The sequence below is a fragment of the Odontesthes bonariensis genome, chromosome 9, assembly GCF_027942865.1.
Source record: "Odontesthes bonariensis isolate fOdoBon6 chromosome 9, fOdoBon6.hap1, whole genome shotgun sequence".
Lineage (NCBI taxonomy): Eukaryota > Metazoa > Chordata > Actinopteri > Atheriniformes > Atherinopsidae > Odontesthes > Odontesthes bonariensis.
In genome coordinates, this window is record NC_134514.1 from 27,253,877 (window position 1) to 27,277,143 (window position 23,267).

The following is a 23,267-nucleotide window of genomic DNA, read 5'->3' on the forward strand; positions in this document are numbered from 1 at the left end:
GGGGGACTTATTATGCTGTACCTGGGCAAGGACAGCTTGCCGTCAGCAGTGAATCTGTATTATAACCTGAAATTGAACAAATTTATTTAAATTTATTAATTTTATCTAATTTATTTCAAAGAAATTTTGATTTAAACAAATTACATTTTCATGTCCATATGTATTATTTTATACTGTTCTATAGCTAACTGAGGTCTGATAAGATTTAATATCAATCACCTTATTTATCTATTGCTGATTTTGTTGTAAGAGGTCCACTCTATTACATCTACAAACTACAAACAACACTATGATTCAAGTCATCTTCGAGGATTTTTCAAAAGTCCCAAGGACCACGGGGGTCTAATTTTTATCCTTCTTTCTGTTTTTTTTCTTCCTCTAATAAACACGTGATATGAAATGAGAATCTTTAGTGAGCAAGAAGGGAATATTTTGAGGATTAGGTTCCTCGCTATTAGGTTTTATTTTCCACGCTTTCCACACCCTGTACATTTCCACCCAGAAACAGTAAAGTAATTTTTGAAAAGGTCTACTTTCAAAATAAAAAGCTTTTCTCTCTTTTGATGAGGAAAATAATTATCAGGCGGGTTTCAGTGTATACAGAGTTTAGCTATATGTTCATTATTAGAACTGTATATTTTCTACATCTGTCGGTATGATGCTGGGATTTAAGGTTACAGAGAAATGGTACGGCACTATTTTATTTTGAAAAACGGATGTTTCATACGCATTTTATCTGTCAAATTTGCAGGAGGGAGCGCTTGTTCAATGGTGCTCCGTGCTCCCCGCCCACCATTCACGCAGACATGCAGGAGAGGAAGTGAGAGCGACGGTGCTTTTTGGACACATAAGAAGTGAAATCTCAATGTTTTTTTGTTTTTTTACAAGAGATTTGGAGAAGCTGAAATGCTCAAAAATTGCTAGTTAAGGGTAAAGTCTGAGCCTATATCATAGTCTTAAAGAAAGGTGAAAAAAATTTGGAGACAAAGGTGGAAATAAAGTGTGTGTCTAGCCTCAAACTTACTTTATAGACTCGGAGCAGAGGCGATATTTGCCTTGTTTTCGGTCCTATAATACTTGTATCTTGTATTGAAATTGTAAGTTGCTCGGTAGAGATTAAAATTACAATAGAAGAAATAAAGAATTCAACTTTACAAAGTCATTTACAGCTCAGTTAGTATGATGGACATCAGATATTTTGCAGCTCCTTTCAGTTGGATGAAGGTCCTCATATTCACAGCTAGCACACTCCGCCCAACCGCCACGTCAAAGAACGAGCTAGAGCCCATAAGCAAGCGCACCCTGTGATCACACCGACAGACTGTCGGTGAATGAGATAAACAAAGAGCCGGTGACTTTTCAGGAAAACAGTCAACCTCATCAGCCTCCCCGGGAACATGGAAAGTGGTAGGTGAAGTGTCAGTCTCTCCTGTTTCAATCGCGGTGGTCCAAATCGCACACCGGCAGTGCAGGGCGTCTTTTAGCAGCTGAAGGATGACAGCTGAGCGAGCTAACGGGCTAAGTTAGCATTCATTGCGTTAGCATGCCAATCAGCTAGCTTGACTTCATCATCGTTTTCCCAGCTTGGTTGACAGCTCGTGCCGTCAAATTGCCAGGCTGGTAGCTACGTTCAAGAAAGCTAATATATTTTAACTCGCCCGTTAAACATCGTTGGCTACGGGTACTAGAAGTGTTCACCTGCGGAGCCAGCTGGTTCAAAACTGACTTTTTAAACTCTTTTTTTTTTTTTTTTTTTTTTTTTTTTTTTTTTAATGAAGTGCCTTTGGTTCATTTGAATGGGATTTGTGTAAGCAAGCCCCGTGTCTCTACCCGACAAGGAAACAGTTTAATCTGTGTCATCTAAATCTTCTTTAATAGGTTTGAACAGTTGTTTAATTTATACGGCAGCAACTCAGCTGAGGACCCCCCCCCCCCAGGTTTTATAACTCGCTTCCTGTCTAAAAGCAAAGTAATTTGGACTCGTATCAGTGTTTTTTTGGTTGTTTGTTTGTTTTACCAGACGTGCTGCTCAGACTTCCTTTATCTAAAGTCACTCAGCTGTTATGAACAGGTTTACAACGACGTTATAACACACGTCCCCTTTGATTTCATTTCATTTCATTTCTTGACTGTAGCGGATCTTCAATTTTAGACTCGATTCAAACTGTGGTTCAGCCCTTTGAACATGAAGCAGCGATGGGTATGATAAAATGCTTGGCTAATGTATAAAAACCCAGTTGCATAATCACTGATGTGTGAATTTCAAATAGGCACTATGCATGACTAGGCAATGTCTCTCTCAATGTTTAATTGCTCTGCACTATTATTTGACAAAATTACAAACCACACACTGGTGCCAGTTTGAGTCTGTCAAAGTGTGTGTGTGTATGTGTGTGTGTGCGCACCTTCTTACCCCCACCAGCAGAACCAGTCAAGCTTTCCAGTGTGTTCGTCTCACGGATGGATCCAGATGAGCTAGACCAGCAAGCTCTGATCTGCCCTCAGCTCAGTCGGAGCCACTGATACTAATGTTTGCTACCGCTGTCCCTCCATTTTTCCCATTACGTTCTTTTTTATCAGGGCTTTAATTGGGTTCATTAACTTTAATAGGCTTCTCCCCACTGTAATCTCTGTTTACAGGGTGGAAAAGTGGAAGCATCAGACAGCTGAAGTATTCGATAAAAGGACGGCTGTTGGTTTATGATTATTGATCTGGTATTTTCCGGGTATTATTGTGACATCTGAGCGCATGAGTGCTCGGAAGTCAGATCCCAAATGGGAAGTTTGTTCATCTGAAGTGCACACGTGCGTCATCGGAATTGTGAATGTAGAAAATTCCCTCTCTGAGCCATTACTATGCGTTATGCTGTGTAATAAATATCCAAAATTTCAATGTAATCCTTTTACTGTTTGTGTCTTTTATTTATTTTTCCCTTCAACCCCCTGTCTACCTCCTTTTGTTTCATGGTTGTTGTTTTTTTTTCTAAAGGTTTAAGTAAGGAGAAGGTATCCACCTTCATTAAGCGGCTGAAGGCTGAGCCACGTTACCTGTTGGCCCAGAATGTGTCAACCTGCATCGACCCGCTGGAGGTTTGTCTGCACCGGCAGACTGTCCAAGATACTGTGCACACCTTCCAGCACTCTATCCCCACAGAGGGCAAGCCCGTCACCAACCAGAAAAACTCAGGTAAGACATCATGTTGTACAGCCTCATTGATGGTCAGGAAACTATATCTGTGTGTGTATGTGAGCTCCTGCACCAACACACAGATGTTTGACGTTCTGCAAGTCTCAAAATCTGCAAACTCTTCACACAGCAAAGTATATATTATATATATATTACAGGACATCGATATGTCAGAAAGTACAGCAGATATCATGTGCCTGTTTTCTGATAGTCCGTTGTACTGCTCTTCATATCTTCTGTTTGCACTTTGTTTAAGTTGGCATGCAATTGAAAATGAATATCTAAATCTCCACTCTCTGGCATTGGCGGCGCCTGAAATCTTTATAGACGTGTCATTTTTTGCTTTGGTGTTTTTATTTCACGGCTGGAATGATATATGTTTAGTGGATATTGTATGAGGTATGGAAGTTAGACTTGTCTCAAACACAAATCAGTCGTCCCAAGTGGGGGGAAGAAACAAACAAAATGAACCCCACAACCAATAAACGGACGCATCTGGAGTACAACCCACATTTCAAAGTAGAGTATCTTTTTTAAACTCATAAATGCGTTTATCACCCCGCGCAGATGGCTAATGTTTCTCCGCAGAGACGTAAAACTCTTTCAGGTGGATCCATCCACCAGTGTCACCGAGCTTTGCAGGATATTCGCGTGCCTTTGTTCGCCACCGCTGAGTTATTTTTAACCCACGAGATCTGTTTCAATGCAAAAACAAGTGATTCCTGCCTTTCAGGTTTTGAACTGCTTTTAGATATTTAAAGCTGTGCAGCTGTTTGCTGAGTCCTTAATAGCAATAATGTTCTAATATATCTGTCTTGTTTTTTTTTTTTGTTTTTTTTCCCCCATTAATAGGGAGGTGTTGGATCTTCTCGTGCCTCAACGTCATGCGACTTCCATTCATGAAGAAGTTCAACGTGGAGGAGTTTGAGTTTAGTCAGTCGTATCTCTTTTTCTGGGACAAGGTAACGGAAAAAGTATAACCAAAACCCGTGTTAATCATTGTGGGATTCCTCCCCATTGTCGCCGCTTTCTTTGTTCTTTGCCGTTTGTAGATGTTAGTTTTGTGGCATTGTGGTCAATAGATGTTTTTGTTATTCTGCACCTGTGTGTGTACGAGAGTGAAGGCATGCGCGTGTGTGTGTGTGTGTGTGTGTGTGTGTGTGTGTGTGTGTGCGTGCGTGTGAGAGTGGAGGCATGCGCATTGGTGCAGTGTTATTATGCAGCACCCTAGTACTATACAGTCATTGTCCCCCCTTTTGTGTGTTGGGGTCAGAGCTCTTCCAGGACTGACGTCACAGTGACGTCACAGTGACGCCTCGTGGAACGTTTTCATCCCTCTTTCACGCTCTGGTTCTTTTTGTTTGTCCCACATGGACACATTTAGACACGTGGGGTCCCACAATGGATATGCGTTTTCTCTACGAGCCCCTTTGACATACAGACTCCCACAGAGCATAATAGTTTGAAGATGAAAACATTAATCAGGAGGTCTTGGAATACTTCTTTTTAGGAAATCTGTTTTTACACAACATCAGTGGTATAGAGTTGAAAGTCTCTATCTGTCCAAGTGTTAAGTAAAGTCTCGAGTCAAAAGTAGCCTCATAGGCCGTAGTGGGTTGAGCAGGCGCCCCATGTACAGAGGCTACAGTCCTCGCTGCAGCTGGCCCCGGTTCCAGTTCCGCATCGGACAGCTCTTTGCTGCATGTTGTTCCCCCTCTCTCTGCCCCCTGCTTCCTGTCTCTCTCCACTGTCCTATCCAAAAAAGGCATAAAAAGCCCCAAAAAATACTTGGAAAAAAAAAAAGAAAAAAAGTAACCTGAAGAGCTTAATTCCAAGTATTTCAGGTTTGAGGTGAGATGGCCCTTGTGGTGGTGTGCAGCATTGTCTTAACAGTAAGCATGCTCCTTCTGACCGTGGGGAAAGGAGTCATCCCCCCCGTTTTAGTGGATGAATAAAAAGATATAAAGTGCTGGATAAAACATAAGGACACACCTACTCATTCGAAGTTAATAGGTAGGTGTGCCCAAACTTCTGACTGGTACTTTATAGGCTCTAATTCAGACTTTCAGAGTGTCTGTTCCTCATTTTAGTAACTTAATTCTAACTCACAAGTCTGCTTTCCATGTTTGATTACGTTATTTGGTGATTGACTTTATCGGGTTACCGACCATGCCGGTTGTGTTTTGTTTATTTTGCCTACAGATTGAGCGTTGCTACTACTTCCTCCACGCCTGTGTGGAGACGGCACAGAGGAAGGAGCCAGTGGACGGACGCCTGGTCCAGTTCCTTCTCTCCAATCCAACCAATGATGGAGGACAGTGGGACATGCTGGTCAATCTCATTGGTGAGTTCTTATCATAATCTTATCACGATCGCACCAGCACAGGGTTAATGTTTAATGACTGAATAACCTCTGTAGTAATTTGGCCTTAAAATGGCTTCGTTTGATTTTTAGACTGAGGAAACTGAAGTGTGTTTAGTTTTGTTTTAGCTGTCTGTCATTATTGGGCGGGGAGGAAAAAAAAAAACGGCAAGAGAAACAATTTTATACTGTGTCCACTTTAGAAAAGTATGGCGTGATTCCAAAGAAATGTTTCCCTGAGTCACACAGCTCAGAGGCGTCTCGCAGAATGAATGACATCCTCAATCATAAGGTACGTTTACACATTTCTCCAAGTTATCGATCAATGCAGATCATTCAAACTCACTTTTTTCTCTTTTTTTTTGGTCTCACGGTTGGTTTCAGCTGAGGGAATACTGCCTAAGACTGAGGAACATGGTGGCCAGTGATGCTTCCAAGGCCGAACTGTCTGATGCTATTGACGGCATGATAGAGGAGGTGAGTCTGAAAGAAAACAGCCTGTCCTTCTTCTGCTCATGTGGATCATTATTGCCAGAACGTTCTCATGTAATTTCAAACTTTCTCGGGAATGCGATTTATGGTTCGTGGAGGGCTCCCGTCAGATCACTTCTCAGGTCTTTTACTCGGTAGTTTCTGATCTCGTGACCCATCCAGACATGTTGAAATAAAAGATAAAAAGGATCTGCCTTGCCCCTGTCGCAGCAGTTTCCTGCAGCTGTGGGACCTGCGTGTTCTTCGTTCACAAGTCAAAAAAGCAAGATTTAAATCCAACATCGGCAGATTTCTCTGCATTTAGAGGTCAGATGGTTGTTGCTGTTTTCTCCGCATGTGAGAACGAAACCTCTGAAAGGTATATTTAAATTTTTCTTCAGGGGGTGAAGTGCTAACAGCTGCCTCTGCATTGTATTCTGCGTGTAAAGGAGGTTGAGTAACTAAACTAAAAGCGAACCACAAGGGGGCCATAACCTAACCTAATTCAGACTTCACGTTTCAGGCAAGAGCCACATTCTGGATTTTTCACTCGACACCTCTCACGCAGTTGTTTACTTCGTCGCTCGGTCACTAAGGTGATATGGTGTAAAAAATCTTGACTATATTTCCAAGGTTTGAGTTGCTTTGCATTGTGAAAAATTAGCCTTTCCCCAGGCCCCCTTCTTGAGTAGCTTTTGACCTTTAGCTTGCCTGATTTACACACAAAACCAAATTATTTTCAGACAGACCAAAAACAGACACTTAAAATGCATTTTAAACATGTTTGTCTGACCTAAAACCGTACAACGTCAAGCTTCTCAAACCACGACTGATCACACGGCTGGGCGTCGAAACCCCTCCTGTGAAAACATCTAGACTGATGATCTCCCGCAGAGGAAGTAAAGGCGACGTGGGAATGTCTTGAACAGCTACTCGCACAGCTCAAGGCTCGGACTCTGCTTTGCATATAATCATATAATCATGTAATCGTGGATGACTCATTAGGGCTGCACACAGCCACGATAAAGAAATGAATAAATCCAAATTTGGTAAACAGATTTCGGGACAACATCACTCGGATGGAAATGATTTAGTCTGATGCGGAGCAGGCCGTGGGTCTGCCGGAGCTGAACGTGTCAGCGTGACTGACCTGTCGCAGCAACACGAACAAAAGCAGGCAGTAGAATGGGAACAATGCGTGTTTCTTCACCTGCCTCGTTTTCCAGTGTGTCCCCACATGACAAGGGCACCAGTGGAAGGAAAGGACAAAAGCACTGGCATTTCATATTGGGAAAGGTAAGGCAGGCTGCCCCCCCCCCCCCCCCATACAAACCGCGTAGCAGTAAATATTTGGCAGAGGTCGCATCGGCCCTTTCTTTCAACAAAACACAAGGTCGTGCTGTTGCGCATTTGGAGAGGGTTATTGTTTTTGCTCTTCCCACTTACCATCAGAGATGCTATTTTTTTTTTTTTCAATGAAAAGAAAGAAAGAAAAAAAAAGCACAAATTCACTCATCCAAGTGCTGCTTTTTTTAATATAGTTTGAATTGCACTTGTGCGTAGTAAAAAAATAAGAAAATTAATTATTTTATTAATAACGGAATAAATGCCGTTCATGTAGACAGAATAAGATGTGTTATATTTAACGGTGTTGCTGGATCGTTGTTGGATTTGGATCGCCCACTCATCCGTTCACCGGCACACTATATAGTGCATTTTACGTTCTTATTTCTCTTAATCACATCTTGGCTCCTCTAAGAGGACGTGAGAGAAATGCGAGGAACGATACGCCCTGTGTTTACCTCACTCTGAGCTCCTTCAGACACCTCTTCTGTCTCATCTCATCTCATCTCATTGAAATGTATGTAAGGGGAATGGGAAAAAAAAACTCTCAAGGTTAGACCCTCTAGTTTCGGGGTTACGTGCAATGGTTACGTGCTTTTTAGATGCTGCTGAGATGCTGAAACAACAATTTTGACATTGTTCTGTTTTAACCAGAAGAGGGCGCTACATAACTGAGAAAAGCAATGTCTATCCAGACATGCTGGCCAAAATGAACCCACATGTTTCCAGTGTTAAGTTGATCCTTTCATGACTAAATGTTAAAGTAGGGTTGGGGGAGGATTGGTCCCATATTGTAGCGATAAGTGATGGAGAAATCTTTTTCTTTATTTTGTTATGTTTTAAGCTCTTTTGTTATTAAAAAAAAGTAGACGGCCTCTATTCGAACAATTTTGTCATTTTACACCAACACCGTAAACATTTAATGTTACATGTTAATGTTTTGCATTGGCGGCACTCTCAGAGACACTATCAGAGAGGGTGAACCATTTTGTGCTTTGCAGCTGAAAAAAAAAACAAATATTTGCTCGCTATCTGAAACTTCCCAAAAAACTTCCCACATACCTGCCTTTGCCTGCAAGTGAACGGTAACATTTTATGTTTCAGCTCTCTGCATCTCCCCATTTTTATTTTTTTTCTGCATAAGGCAGCGAGCACATCATCAGATGTTTTTTTTTTTGTTTGTTTTTTTTTTTAAACGATGGGCAGTTGTTACACCCTGACGTGCCAGGCCCAAAGCTTGCTGATATTTGTGCGTTGGTGCTTACCCCTGTGGATGTGTGCGTTAGGTGTCCACACCTCATCTCTACACTGACTGTTTAAAACTCGACGATAGCGATCTTGTTTACGGAAAAAAATGTTTAAGTTGTGATGCGCCAGTGACGTATTCGCCTCCAACACGAAAATACAACCCGCGCATGTGTTTGTGTGTAAACACACCCACGGACAGCGAGTGCAACACGTGTTGTGCGCATATATGCGCTGAATGAGGTCATCATGTCCTACGGCGCCTGTGTTTTGGTAGAAAGGAGAGTTTGTACAGTGTAGGAGTGAAGCTTAGTTGACACTTCCTGTGTGTGTGTGTGTGTGTGTGTGGCCAGTCAATCAGTCTCCCATTGACACAGTTGCACACAGCACCGGGGTTTGGTTAAGCGGCCTTTGTTATCAGCTGCTATTGTGTTGCTGACTATTTGCTTGTTTAAACATTTGCTTGTATTTCACTGCACCTTTGTGGATGCCCGGTCATCACCCCCCCGACAAACACACACACGCACACACACTGAGGCATACGTTGTTCAGGAGTGAAGACTGCCTGCACCGTGCTGTACGGCGGTGTTGGGGCGGGCGGCGCTGGGTTTTTGGCGTGTTTGTCCACCTGGAATTGGTTTGTTTTGCGAACGACGTCTCTCTGACGGCTGATGGCGATTGAGGATTTCCTCGTGCCAAAAGACCGGCCGCCCCCGAAGCGAGCCGGAATTGTTCGAGAGTTTTGTGGCTAGTGCATTTTTAACTTGCAACTTCCATCATTAATATTCGTACACCAGCAGCAGAAGGAAAAGTTCAATCTTTTAATGGATTTTTTTTTTTTTTTCGAATCCTCTGCCAATGCATGTTTAAATCCACTTAAAACTTAATCCACCTACTTGGCTCACACATTTTAAAGTTAATTACAGCCCACAATCAGAAATATTTAGGACAGTATAGAAATACAAGTAAAAAGGAAATCCAGTGATTCTTGCTTTTCCTTTAACTTTGATTTCATTGCAGACATTATGAACCCAGCGTGTGTTTGTTTATGCTTCATCTTGTCAGCTTCATTGAAATCGTTTACATATTGTATAACACTTTAAATCCTTTTTGCGTTTAGGCCTGCAAAACATTCCAAAAAATGTTGGGACAGCAAGGTTGGTTTTTTTTTTGTTTTCTTTTGTTGTTTTTTTTAAAAGAGGAAATGGACACATTGTCCATCCAAGATATGCCAGAGCCCGTCTTTGGACAAGATGAGCTTAAGTCCTCCTTTTTGCTGAGTAAAGACTGAATTTCCTGAATGCAAAAGATTTCCCACAGCAATCACTCGACCCTGCGGTTATATCAGCTGTTGCTGAATGCTTTTGGTACGCCGACTGTAAGCTGTGTGGTCCTAAACATCGGGACAAACTGTCACACGTCTTGCTGTTTTCTCCCCTTTATGTTTTCTTTCTTTTTTGGCAGAACGTTGTCGTGAACAGATTGTTGATGAAGTTTACAAACAAACGGGTGGTTTTTACCGACCGTGAAATACTTGTTCTCAAGTCCAAATATGTCTGCATTCTGGTTATTTCTACGCTTGTATTCATTGTCTTTCCTCCTGCAAGAGGGAAACTGGTGTTCCTCGAGATCAAAGAGCCGTGTCAGTCCTGCTTTAGCTCGCGTCAAGGTGATGCTGTCCAACCTCCCTATGTGGCGGCTGTGATTGTGCCCTGGTCTTCATCATTCCAGCCTGACTCCCCATGACAGGCAACTGGGCTCAACGTCTCTGCTTCCACTTACGCTTGATTTGAATGAATAGATTTGCGTGTCAAGAACCTATTTATTTATTTATTGTGTTAACGCTGGACAGGCACGTTCACTCAAATAACGGGCATAACATTTAGCTAAGACAAAATAATCTCGTCCAGCTTTTACCGGCACCTGCAGTTCGAGGGGGGGCCGAACCACTTGCAGTGCATCGGGGCCGCTTGTCTTTTTAAACGGAAGGGGGGGGGGGGGGGCGTCACGGCGCGTCTGTGCGTCCGTGGAAGCACAGCAGATCGGTTTACATTTCAAAGCCCGTCTTTCTCTTTCATGCTCTGTTGGATGTGTTTCGGTGCTCCCCTTCACTCACCTGTACAGACAAGTAGTCGGCACACAGAAAAAAAAAAAGAATAAAAAATGCAATCCCTGGAAAACGAACATGTATGCAGTTCTCGGCACACGTGAAAAATACCCAGATGGTATCCCTCACGCCACGGCTGTGGCCTTTCCATGCTCTATTGCGTCATGGAATCGGAAAAACCACGCCCGGCTCTAGCTTTGACTTTGAACACGCAGAGTGATTCTTAAGATGGGTCTAATTTATACGGCTGCCCTCACCTCACAGAGGAGCCTTCTCGCTGCAGCAATTTGTTTTGCTCTCGCATTTCTTGCATTTTCTCTGCACAGTTGTTGGGATTCAACAATGACCACATGTGTGGAATGTTTACAAAACAATGGAAGTTTAATCAAAACCTCGCTCATTTTTACCCTAACTGTTTGCATGGTGTCATTTGCTTACACTCACAAGTCCAGCTTCTAGTCAATAGTTATAAATTGACTTCGGGGTACAAATGAGGGGCATGTTTAACCTCAGTTTGGCATTCAGCTGGTTGTTGGATGACTTGTGTGCGTTGGCCACTATACTGAAATCGTGCAATTGCACACGTAATTAACTAATGACTTCTCTTGTTTCTTTAAAGGCTCGGGAGTTTAGTTATTTTTGTTGGAATCATTTCAACTTAGAATCTGGTCTAAACTTGCGTTCAGTCTCATCCGTCTCTAAAGAGAACAACACTTTTTGAAGTGCTTTAGTGCATTCAGGACATCAAGATATAGTGAGCAACTTTTATTCCCCATGTGTTTTTGGGTTTTTTGGGAAGCACACTGAAAGTGGACAGTTTGCCCATCTATCAATGATGTCATATGTTGCCTCAGACTTTTTGTGCTCTGTGTATGCGTTAGTCTCACTCAGGTGATGTGTTTGTTTGGGAAATGTAAAAACAAATCAACGCTGGCGAGCAGATGCTATCAAACACTGGCCACGCTAAGCGTCGGTTCCGTGCAGTTAGGCAGCTCATCGTTTGTAGCAAGGCGTGGAAACCTTTCACTACCTACAACGTTTTTTAAAAACGAAAAGTTTGGACACTGAAAATCGTGGAAAAAAACAACAAATCTTGTAAACCAATATTTCATTCAAGTGGAACCTCCAAAACATTAAATATTGAAAGTGAGACGTTAAGCTATTTAATGAAAACACCATAGAGACTGAAGATCACGGCAATCACGTTTTTTCATGTCCCTTGCAGATGGAGATGTCTCCAGACTTTCTGAAATCCTTGGAATATTCTATCATTAGTCTTCACAATTTTACATGTAGGAATGTTTTGCTGAAATTGCTGCACACAACTTTGTTGCTGCCATCCAATGAAACATGAGCTAATGTTTTTCATGACTGTGAAATGTCTCAAATTTAAACATTTTTTTTCCAGTATCTCTATTATTTTTAACACTTCTTTTTCTCTCCCTCCCTGTCACTCATGTTGATCCGTCACTCAGATGTCACTGCGGCTGCTTTATTCCCTGACTGAGGCCTCTTTCTGTCAGCCCAGCCTTTAAGGTGCGACGGGTGGGCACAGGGCTGAGCTGACATAAAGGGCGACACTTACAAAACCGTATGCGTTAGTGCATCCGATAGGTTACCGGGAAGAGCAGAGCACTGATGGAAGTAAGGCGCACAAGAAGAGGGGAGGGGAAAAAAAAGAAAAGGAATGCATAGAAAAGGGCGGCAGTTGTGGAACAGACAAGGGGATGGACACTCTTGCCCGTATGGCAGTCTAAACAAAGTAGCTAAACTGGGAACAAAGTAGTTCATGTTGACTCAGCGCATGTGCGTCTTTTTGTTTGTGTCTGTTCTTTTTTTTTGTGACTTGACGCATTGCTGTAACGAAGAAAGCGGTTGTTTGTTTTAGTTAGCCAGGCCTGAATTTACGCATTTTTGTGCGTTTGTGAAATAGTTCCTGGACTGAGAACGGTGCCCTTAGTTGTGCTGGAGTCCACTTTACAAAAAGGAGCACCGTCTTCTTTATGAAGTGTTAAGTAAGAAAATCGTGAGACTAGAATCGTCCAGTTCTGGCCAAAAATACTTCCTTTTCAGCTCTAAATTTAATTTACGAAGATTAAAGTTTCTAGATTTTACAATTGGTCAAAAAAAAATTCTGCGTGAAATGGAAATCCGTCCTTTCTCACGTTCAGATTTGAAACCTTTAAAGTGTGTATTGCCATTGGTCCACCCAATTGGAGAAACGCTCACTGTAGTGCAAACTGTGCTGTAGAGCCACTGCACATCTGCTTTTTTGGCAAATGAATGCATCGCTATGTGTTTGCTCATATTTTTTTCTACCACCAACACCGGTCTGCTCTGCATCTTAATCCCTCAGTCCCTTCTTAATTGTATTTGATAGGAAAAGCATGTGCCGAGTCCCGGGAGTGGAGAGCGTAGGATGGGAGCAATGAAAAGCAAAAGGGGGAAATTCCAGAGATAACTATATCAGAGGTTAGAAGGGCCAGATTGACAGACGGCCCAGTCCAAACAACCCGATTTAGCCCACAGGAACTCGCTCTGAACTTCTGCACTGCAGGAAGACACACATGGTGGAGGGGGAACGGGTGCAAGTGTGTGGTTCAAAGAGACGGGAGGGATGAACTGTACAGGAGGAAATATGGGGAAAATTGAAAGATTGCAGTACTGATTGGTGAATGTGTTCTGGGATGTATGCCGAGGTCAAAGAGTTCAATGAGCGCACACTGAGAATAAAAGAATGTAGCCAAAAAAACACAAATATTAATGCTCGGTTTAATTTAATTCCTTGAGGTCAATCAGTGCGATGTTCTTGCTGTCGTGCACTTCAGTTTGGTACAAGAATTGATATTCCGACCGTCTGTAACCTGTGCAGGTGTTCCGAGTGGCCAGTGTTTGTCTAGGCAGTCCTTCTGAGACCATCTGTTGGGAGTACAGGGACAAGGATAAGAACTTCCATCGCATGGGACCTCTCACCCCACAAGAGTTCTACAAGGACCATGTGAAACCTCTCTACAACATTCAGGACAAAGTATGTAACGCGACAGATGAACTGCATTAACCTCTGTTAGAGACTCGCTAAAGTCGCTGTTCAGTCACTGAGCGTGTGCTGTGATATTTTTTTTTTTTTTTTTTTTTTTTCCCCGTCTTCAGATCTGCCTTGTAAATGACCCTCGACCACAAAACCCTTATGGGAAGCTGTACAGTGTCGAGTTCTTGGGGAACATGGTTCGAGGTCACAGCACTCTGTACAACAACCAGCCCATCCAGCTGCTCAAGAAGGCAGCAGCTGACTCTATTAAGGAGGGCGAGGTGGGTGGGAGCAAACGGCCATGACTGGAGACACACACGCATGCTTGAACTTTGCCTCTTTGAACTTTGAAAAAATCATAACCGCTTTGTTTTTCCACCTCTTTTAGGCTGTGTGGTTTGGCTGTGACGTCGGGAAGCATTTCCACGGCAAGCTGGGCATTAATGACATGAATGTGTGAGTATAACGGGTATCAAGCACAAAATAAGTTGATTGAAAACAACTTTTGGGAAGTTTTATGAAACTCTGAAAGGCTGTCCAGGCCTTGTTGTGGCTTTAGATAAAAAAAAATTTCCATCACTTGCACTGGAAAGGAACTGATTGAAACTGGAGGAAACATATTTTTACACACATACGTGCAGCTGGCTTGTCATAAAATGGCTTTGAAAAATGGGAATCTCTCGGTACAAACTGGCCCCTCCTTTAAATCACATCTTTTGTCTTTATAAGGTGTCAGTGGCTGGGGTTTCATTTTATGAACAAAGTAACTCCTGCGGGAAAAGCTCCAAAAAAAACCCCAAAAAAACAAATGTCAAATGTTTACATTGACTTGTTTGAAGCCGATAAACATAGCCGCATAGTTTCAGCAGAGGGTGACAGTATTGGCTACGCTGCAAGTGGTTGTAATTTAGTAGAGGTAGTTGTCAGAAACAAACCTTGGAGAGGAAAAAACAGCAACTGCGGGGGACATCCGCAAGAGAAAAAAATGGAGAGGGCTCCTCTTAGGGAATTACTTTCATACCTGGGAATATCTGGGTTATTACATCATACCTGGGAAGACGGGCAGCAAGGTTAGTTTATTGTTTTCCGGTAACAGCTGTTGAGTGGAATTGTTTTATTGGTTTTGCAAAGTTGTTTCCATCCCCTCTCATGTTCAGTTCTTTGGAACAGGCTGTGCACCTCAGGTAAAGTGAGCGTTTTTACCATTTTCATTCACTCCTACCAATTCACATCTTCTGAATGTGAATGAAACGACAACGGAAACCTAGTCTCTCCACAAAGGCAGCAAGAATCGCCTCTTCAGGTGCCGCAGTATCCGTGTCTGTGTTGCTGGCGCCAGCCTTAAATTTGCCCGCTGAACCGAGCCGGCATGGTGCCGAATGTCTGCTGAAGCTCATCTTTCAGACAGACCTGTTTTTGGTGCCAGCAGATCATAATTGGAATGAGGCTGCGGCTTAATGTAGCTTAATTTCCACAGTTGTGCTCAAGATGGAGATGAAAGGTGATGACCTGTCTTCGAGCTCATGTAACATCCCAGATATATGAAGGTTGTGCCTTTGGCTTGTTGTTGTCAACACATCTCTTCCCCGGGCCCAACAAAAAGGGATTTAAGGATGACTGGTATATAATTCAGTTACGCGTGGAAGTATCAAAAGATCTTTCTCTCGACAGTCATACAAAGGTGAAATAAAGAGCAGTTTAAACTTTGATCGCTGTGTAACTTTCCTCTGGTTACTTTTGTGTGTGTGTGTGTGTGTGTGTGTGTGTGTGTGTGTGTGTGTGTGTGTGTGTGTGTAGGTTCAACCACGAGCTTGTGTTTGGAGTTTCGGTGAAGAACCTCTCAAAAGCAGAGAGACTGATATATGGCGACTCTCTCATGACCCACGCTATGATCCTCACTGCTGTGACGGACAAGGTGCGCTCTCACAAACCTACACTGCAGGAATGTGACAAACTTGCACACACGGCACGAAGTGACCGCCAAGAATACACACAGTCAGAGTTTCCCAGGGCTTTGCTGTGTGTTTACACTACTCTAATCTGCTGCAGTTTTTCATAATTCTGTCAATTTCCTCCCTTGTAAGTAACCCCAGCTGTCGGGACACTTTCTTTCCTCTCGTCCCTGATTCTTACCGTTATCTCCCCCTCGTCTGTCTCTCGCCGTCTCTCAGGATGGGAAAGAAGGCTACGAAAAGTGGAGGGTGGAAAACTCCTGGGGCGACGACCGCGGAAACAAAGGTAAAACAACACTCTCTTCCCACAGAGGACGTACCGTGATTACTTTAATATGACACTGATTTTTTTTTTTTTTTTTTTTTTTTTTTGGACGATGACCTCTAGAACTCTTGCTTTCACCTTAAAGCGGTCTTGAAATCATTTACATATTTTCCAACAAAGCCCTCAGGTCTGGTGATGAATCATAATCCTCCTGTTTGTCTGTACTTTATTAAGAACAGGATTAGACGGAGAGGTTTCTGTTATGGCTGAGCAATGACAATCAAACCAATAAGAAAAAAGAAATTTGAAAATTTTGCAAATGGAACCACACCCCCTCATCGCACCCTAGACACTTGTATTACATCTTCAATGGATGACCTGCTCGGGTTCTATTTTGCAGTCACATTTACGAATGGGGAATTTTGCCAAAAAGTTTCTTATTGGCTCACCGGAAGCATTTAGACATGGAAGAAACGTCAGAATATTCTGAAGAAAACCACCGTGTGATTTGGATTTTCCATCAGGAGCATGAAAACAATGAAAGAGTGCAAAGATTAGTGTGGGACTGGTGGCGCAGCAGGGAACAGTATGACAGATCAGAGGTCATTATTGCACCTCCCCACTAACATGTGCCCGTGACATACCGGTGGTCTCCGTTTTGTGGTGAGGTCGATCCAGCTGTGAAAGCTGAAGCTGATGTGGTTTCTTTGAAAGTGGGATGGGAGCGAAGAAAAATGTCTTTCTTCTTTTGGGAAATGTCTCACTTAAATATCATCATTTCTAGTTTCTATTAGTAGAATACCAAATTGTTCTTCTGTGCTCGGCATCCCCCTTTTTTTACTTTTTACCTGGATATGTCTTGATATTTCAGTTCTAGCCCCCACCCCCTCCCCCCGTGTTGCTGCTTTATTAATTTCTAATTGGCTGTGTCCTGTTTCATAAAGACTTTGGCACAGCTAATGTTATTTGGTCGTTTTTTTTTTTTTCTTTTTCCGATTTGTTTGTTTTGTCTTCTTTTAACTCGATGCCTCTGGGATTTGTTGCATAACATAGTTATTGAATGAGCTAATCCTTAAGACCGGAGAGACGTAGACAGAGATCACACGCTTTATTCAAAAGATGGATTACTACTATAGACTGCTGTCTCCTAACTTTCTGCAAGCAATTTCTCTTTTGTGTAATAGCCTCTATTTGGGCCCCTTCCTCATTAATGTCAAGACTTTTGTTGCTTTTTGCTGCAAATTTATGGCCAAGTGTTAACACACACGCAAATAAAGTACAGATTTGCCCCTGCAAGCAGCTGCAAGAACTCTATTACAAAGAGCTCGTTTGTAATTGTAATCTGTAATGATTTGCTCTCGATCTGAAACGCGTCGTTCATTCATTATTTTGTCTTGTTAAGGAATGTGGATTGCGTAACAGCTTTTTGTCGCAGGTGGTTTTGAAGCTTAAGGAAAAAGTTAAAAGGCCGCTTTGATTGGTTTTATCAAAGCCCGTCGACTCTATTGTGGCTAAGATAATGGTTTATGGGATTCATAAATCACTGCATTCTGTTTTTTATTTACATGTTACACAGTGTCCCGATTTTTATTTATTTATTTTTTTTTTGGAATGGGGATTGTGTTATTCCTTCTATCCTTTCATCACTGTGTCTCATCTTCCTCTGACCCACCCCGCCTCTCATCCCAACCTCTGATCTCGACATTCCACTGCAAATTATTGGAGAGTATTTCAAGTCCGTCACGCATCGGCGGGCAACGCACACATACAGCGGCGGATGGACACACAGAGGCACACAAGCTCGCAATATTTTCTCGAGCTCACCAACCTCAGTAACTGTTGTGAAAACATGTGAAAACCCCACAGTCGAATGAAATGCGTTTCATGCATATCTTATTCCATAAACACCAGCAGATGGGAGACGGCCAGGGACCCCAGCCCGTCCGCAGCCAAATTAATAAAGTTTTTGAGAACAAACGTTTGAGGAGTTGAGCTCTCTTGGGAATCCGGGGTCTTTGTTTGTTTGACAAGGGGCCGGGGGAGTTCAGAGAGATCAAACGGGAGTGAGGATGGAGATGAAAAAGAAATGTACTTCTTGTCCAGATAGAATCAGAAGTAAAATAAAAATATGTAGATTTTGAGATGGTTTTGGAAAAGAGTGGCAAAGAAAAAAAAGAAACTGACTGTTAATCACAGAAAGAAGGAGCAGAGAGGGGAAAGTGGAGTATATTTATGAGGTTTCAAAAGACCTAATGCCTCTCTACAGGCCTCTTGATTTTCCTCCTAACCCTGAAGAGGTCTCTCATGAGAGGTTTAACTTTCTGTTTTCTCCAGCTTTAAGCCCTCACAGCTGCTCTCATGGCTCTGCTCCCTCCACAACTCACACCGTTTTAGACAAATCCTTGGCAACGTGATGGATTTATTTTCAGATTTTTTTTTTTTTTTTAAAGTACATTTAGCTGAGGCTGAGTCCCCCAAACATTTGTCCTGTCTTCAGTATCAGAGGACAGTTTATTTTCTCTCCTGTGTGACCCCACTGCTGAGAACGCACAGGAAAGACAATGGATGGATTTTAATGGAGAGGCTTCATTAGCTTTTAAGTGTGCTTTTAATCCGTTGCCATTATTTCCACACAGTTATCTGCCACTTCACTTCATTTAACAGCCTCAGCACTGGGAGATTAGAACCACCTGATTAATATTGTGTCTCCCTCATTCCACCAAAACAGCTCTGACCCCTTTGGGACATGGTCACAGAACCTTTGGGGATGTCCCGTGGTGTTGGCAACAGATCTTTTGGGTCTAGCGAGTAGTGGGGTGGAGGCTCTGCAGTTTGGGCTTTTTCCAGTGCGTCCCACAGATGCTCAATTGGTCCGGGATTTGAGGGTTTCAAGGCTGGGTTACTGCCCTCAGACTCTTGAAGAGAATGCGTATTTGGTCTGTAACGGAGCATCCTCTTGAATGGCATAATCGAAAGTTTTCCAGCACATCGCATCATAATGAGATTATCAATATTTATTTCATGTGGCAGTCTTAAAACTGTCCTCATTTGCCCTGTGAGTTACCTTCATGCTCTTTGTTTCTTTAGTACCTTGTGTCAAAAATGTTGATTTGTCAATAAAAAGGGGGCTTCTTCTGCACAAAAAGGATCAACCTTTGCAGTCACATATATATATATATATTTATATATATAACAAAAAAAAAAAGAGCAGCTAGGTTGTACAAATGGACAGGTGTGAAGGATACTGAGATGATCAGAAAGTTGTTTCTTTTGCAAAGGCCTGCAGTTTTTCTAGCTGCACAAAGCTCCTTAGCTTTTAATTTCCTGAGAAGTGCATCGAGCTCCTGTGGCGAGGGGGAAATTATTTTAAACTCAGTCCGAGTCGAAATGAAATAAATGTTTTTGATTAAAATAAATAAAAGCCACCCTCCTGATACTGAAAAATACTTTTTTTGGGCTCAGTTAATATTTCTAAGCCATTGATCTTGCTTTGGAGCACAATCTTCTGTGCTGAAGAACGAAGCGAAGGCTGGCTCTCTTGAGTGTGTCCATGTTGAGTAAAAATGATTGTGTTCACAGCTTGTCACCAAAACCTTTATTTTTCCTGTCTCTGACATCTCTTCGGTGGCTGAACTTTGACGCGGCTGAAATGTTAAATTTGCGTTGTTTAGTGTGGGGTTTCTTTGAGTGACGGGTTGATGCAGTGACTGCCACCCAACTATGTGTGTTTGTGTTTTTTTGCTTAAATCATTTCCCCAAAATGCATCTGTAAAAAAATCCTCTGTTGTGAACTGCTTCTTAAACTGTAATGCAAGATGGCTGCTTCACACTCCTTTAGCCTACTCTACATCCATCTGGTCTGAGACAGGACAGTCAGTCTTTCCCTAAAAACAAATAACACCCAACAATAACACACATGCACCGTGCCACCCAACTTGTGGGTTCCAGGAAGCTCACATCGGCCCGCAGTGAGAACCGGGCACCGTGCCATCTTAGATGTGCGTACTTGGACGAACATGGATACACAACACACACGCCATCCTGATACAATGTTTTGAGTTTTTGTGGTTACCCTGACGTCCTTGATAAGTCAAGTTGACAGTGAGTGTTTTCAACTTTGAGTACAAGTGAAGAGCTGGAGAAAGAGGTGGTGCAGTATCGGGAAGCATGAGAGTGAAGTATTCAGTCTAAGATCTGGCTTCCAACTCGGGTTCAGCTTCCTGTATGGGTAAGGTAGATTTAAGCTGCTCTATTTAAGTCTGTTTAATTTAACAGTAAACTTTCAGAACCACTCCAGATTTGGACTACAAAAGGAGAAAGGGAGAACCAGACGGGCTGATATAAGAAGTATTGCGTGCTCGCTGTCACCCCCGAGGGGCGGGGGTCCTCCTGATCTGCCAATATCCCACCCTTCTGCTTGTTGAAACAATAGAGTTTGGTGATAAAGTGCACTTAAGAGCATTTAAAACATTTGCTTTGACAGATTAAGTTCTGCTGAATTGTTCTCCCTCTTTACTCCTCCCCTTGTAATGAAAGAGGAGAAACCATAATCAGTTTAATGCCATGACAAGTGACAAATTGATCTTGGCCTCTTGCCTTAAGTCTTACTCAAATCTTATTTTGTACTTTCTTGAATTAAAAAATACACTTTAAAAAAAAAAAAAGTCTTACTTTTTTAACAAAGCTGCTTAAAAGGTTGGATCGCTCTCTGTTGTGTGAAAAATGAAAAAAAAAAATTTTTATATATATATATGTGTATATATATATATATATATATATGAAAATTAAAAAAATCTGTCTGCACAGGACTATGTTGAATAAGGTTCCCATGATAGATGCATTCTAACATAGCTGTGCCCTGACAAAAGGCTCACGAAAGAGGTGATGGGCAAAAAAATCCTAACTGCTGAGTGAAAAGATCATATTCGGTTAGATTTCAAAGTCACGTGTTTGGCTTCAAAGAGACATGATTACAGACTCTTGTCTAGCACCTACTGCACTGTGCAAGTATTGAGCCACGCCATGATTTCTTTATACATTACCAGGAAAGTGGGAAATGTATATGAATAATAAAATGGGAGATGTGTATATCTATAAATATACATAGAGGGAGCGAGAGCACTGCCATCATTGGAGACTGTGATATGTTTTAAAACCATCTCGGACTGAATGGTTTTCTGCCTCTCTCGGTAGGTTACCTCATCATGACAGACGACTGGTTCTCAGAGTACGTGTATGAGGTGGTGGTAGACAAGAAGTTCCTTACTCCTGATGTCCTTGAAGTGATGCAACAAGAGCCCATCATACTTCCTGCCTGGGATCCAATGGGAGCGTTGGCATAAACCCAGAAAACGCGGCTTTAGCCTGAGGCTCTGGTCTAATCAACTCCGCCCTATTCCTCGGCTGCTTTTATCTCTCCAATGTTTTCCCTGACATCTCCTTCCAAAACAGCCTGTTCTAGGAAAATAATAAAGATTTTTTTCTTTTTTTACTGGACTGCCTGTGTTGGTTTTTTTGTTGTTGTTTTTATAGAAACGTATGCATGAGCAGTGTACAACTGATTTAATCTCAGAAACTGAAAGGAACTTCCAGGAACATACTATCTTTTCCTAGCTTCCTCTCCCTGCTACAACACAATAGAAACCAGAACAGTGGCATTGATCAGCAAGAGCACAAATGAGGTGTCTGTACATGCATGTGCTTATATATATAGATTTCATCTTGTGTCCTCTGTTTCCCCCAACTGGGGTGGGGTTGGGAGGGTCTAGAATTGTTAAAAGCACAAAAAGGGCCACACTCTTTTCCAAACACAACATCTACGTGGCTGTTTCAAGTGAAGGTCCAGCTGCTTCTTACTCCGCAATCATTCCTTAGACATTTGTACTCTTCCTGCTTTAAAACACTCCTGTCAGAGTAATGGGGACTTCTGACCTCCCAGCAGTTGGTCTTTCACTGAGTTATTGCTGCTCATCCGCTGCAGCCGAAAAATGCCCCGTCAGCCTCGTACACCGGCGGAAAGTGGATGGGAGGCGATGGTCAAGGCCGTCTTTACTGTGACATGCGAGTGTTTGATAATCAAGCCTTCTTTCACTGCAGTTTCACAGAGATATCATAGCAATTTGTCCCTGCTGGAGACAAATTAGCTTTAGAGTGCTCCTTGAAATGAGAAAACATGCATTTTTCTACGTATGCTTTCATCTTCTGGCCTCTCTAGCGCCTGGCACTTTACGTGTCTATATCTGCAGCTCACCTTCTCCTTTATAGATTCGGTTCTGTCCAACATCCATCAAGTTTTTCTTTCTATCCATCCCATCCACATCCACCAGATGGTTGCATTTTCATTTGCTCCACTATGGAGGCAGACTTCCAAGTACATTTAGCAACAGGGGAGTAGTTTCAAGATGGGCACTTGTTTCACAATCAAAATAGATTATGTGGGATTTAACTGTTGGATTGATAGAGTGCTCAGTGATTTCTTTCTTAGAAATCTTTATCTGGGTTTGATTTATAAAGAAGCATAATTTTAACAGACCAAACCCCTGGTTCAACACTAAAGGAAATTCAAGGGGAAATTAGCTTTGTTTTTGTGAAGTTACATAAAACGTTCCTGTAAGAAATTACACACGGGCAGGTGGATGCTCTGCAAGAAGCTTGTTTTCAATGGTTTGTATTAAAAAGAATGAGCACATGTGTTTGTATGCACATGCCAAGGTTGCCGGATAAACAGAAAAATTAAAAAAAAAACCTTCAATAAAAATAAAAATATGATTGCTGTGAGCAGCCAGTGCCTTGCCTGATAAGTTTGGATGTAGCCTACATGTGTATATTTTTATTAAAGTGGTTGGTTGGTTTGAAATAACTAACCCTTTTACTATATTACTGTTATAATTATTAACAAGAAATAATATTTTTTCATTTTCAAGCATAGGATACTGCACAGAGGGACCACTTTTCTAAAAACCCTAAAAAAGAAAGTATCTTTTGTAGTAAATTTGAAATATTAACGGCCGACACCAAATACCCAATCAGCACACAGGAGGCTGCAACACTCAAGATTCAACAGATAAGTGGGTTATCTTGATGAAAAGAGACTTTATGACATTACTTTAGAAAAGCATTAACGATACGACACTGTGCTCAACTAATTCCTGAAGACAGGTTCGTGGGGCTTTCTTCAAAACACAATTACGTTTCAATCAGTGTGCTGTCAGAGTGGAGAATAACTGGTTCAGTTTTATAGCTTTTATTAGCTCATTTACGCTACCAGCTAGCTTATGGAAGGATATATCAGTGAACCCAATCTGGC

At 42.1% G+C, this 23,267-nt stretch overlaps 1 protein-coding gene across 1 annotated transcript; it reads left to right on the forward strand.

Moving 5' to 3' along the window:
* The first annotated feature begins 1,112 nt into the window (after window positions 1-1,112).
* On the forward strand, window positions 1,113-21,457 carry blmh (bleomycin hydrolase). The gene is made up of 12 exons (XM_075473904.1): window positions 1,113-1,407; window positions 2,990-3,187; window positions 4,040-4,149; window positions 5,390-5,531; window positions 5,753-5,841; window positions 5,934-6,026; window positions 13,589-13,744; window positions 13,867-14,025; window positions 14,133-14,200; window positions 15,542-15,659; window positions 15,916-15,982; window positions 21,155-21,457. Exons 1-12 carry the CDS (start codon window positions 1,398-1,400, stop codon window positions 21,301-21,303), a joined length of 1,359 nt encoding a protein of 452 aa, XP_075330019.1. The 5' UTR covers window positions 1,113-1,397; the 3' UTR covers window positions 21,304-21,457.
* The last annotated feature ends 1,810 nt before the right edge of the window (window positions 21,458-23,267 follow it).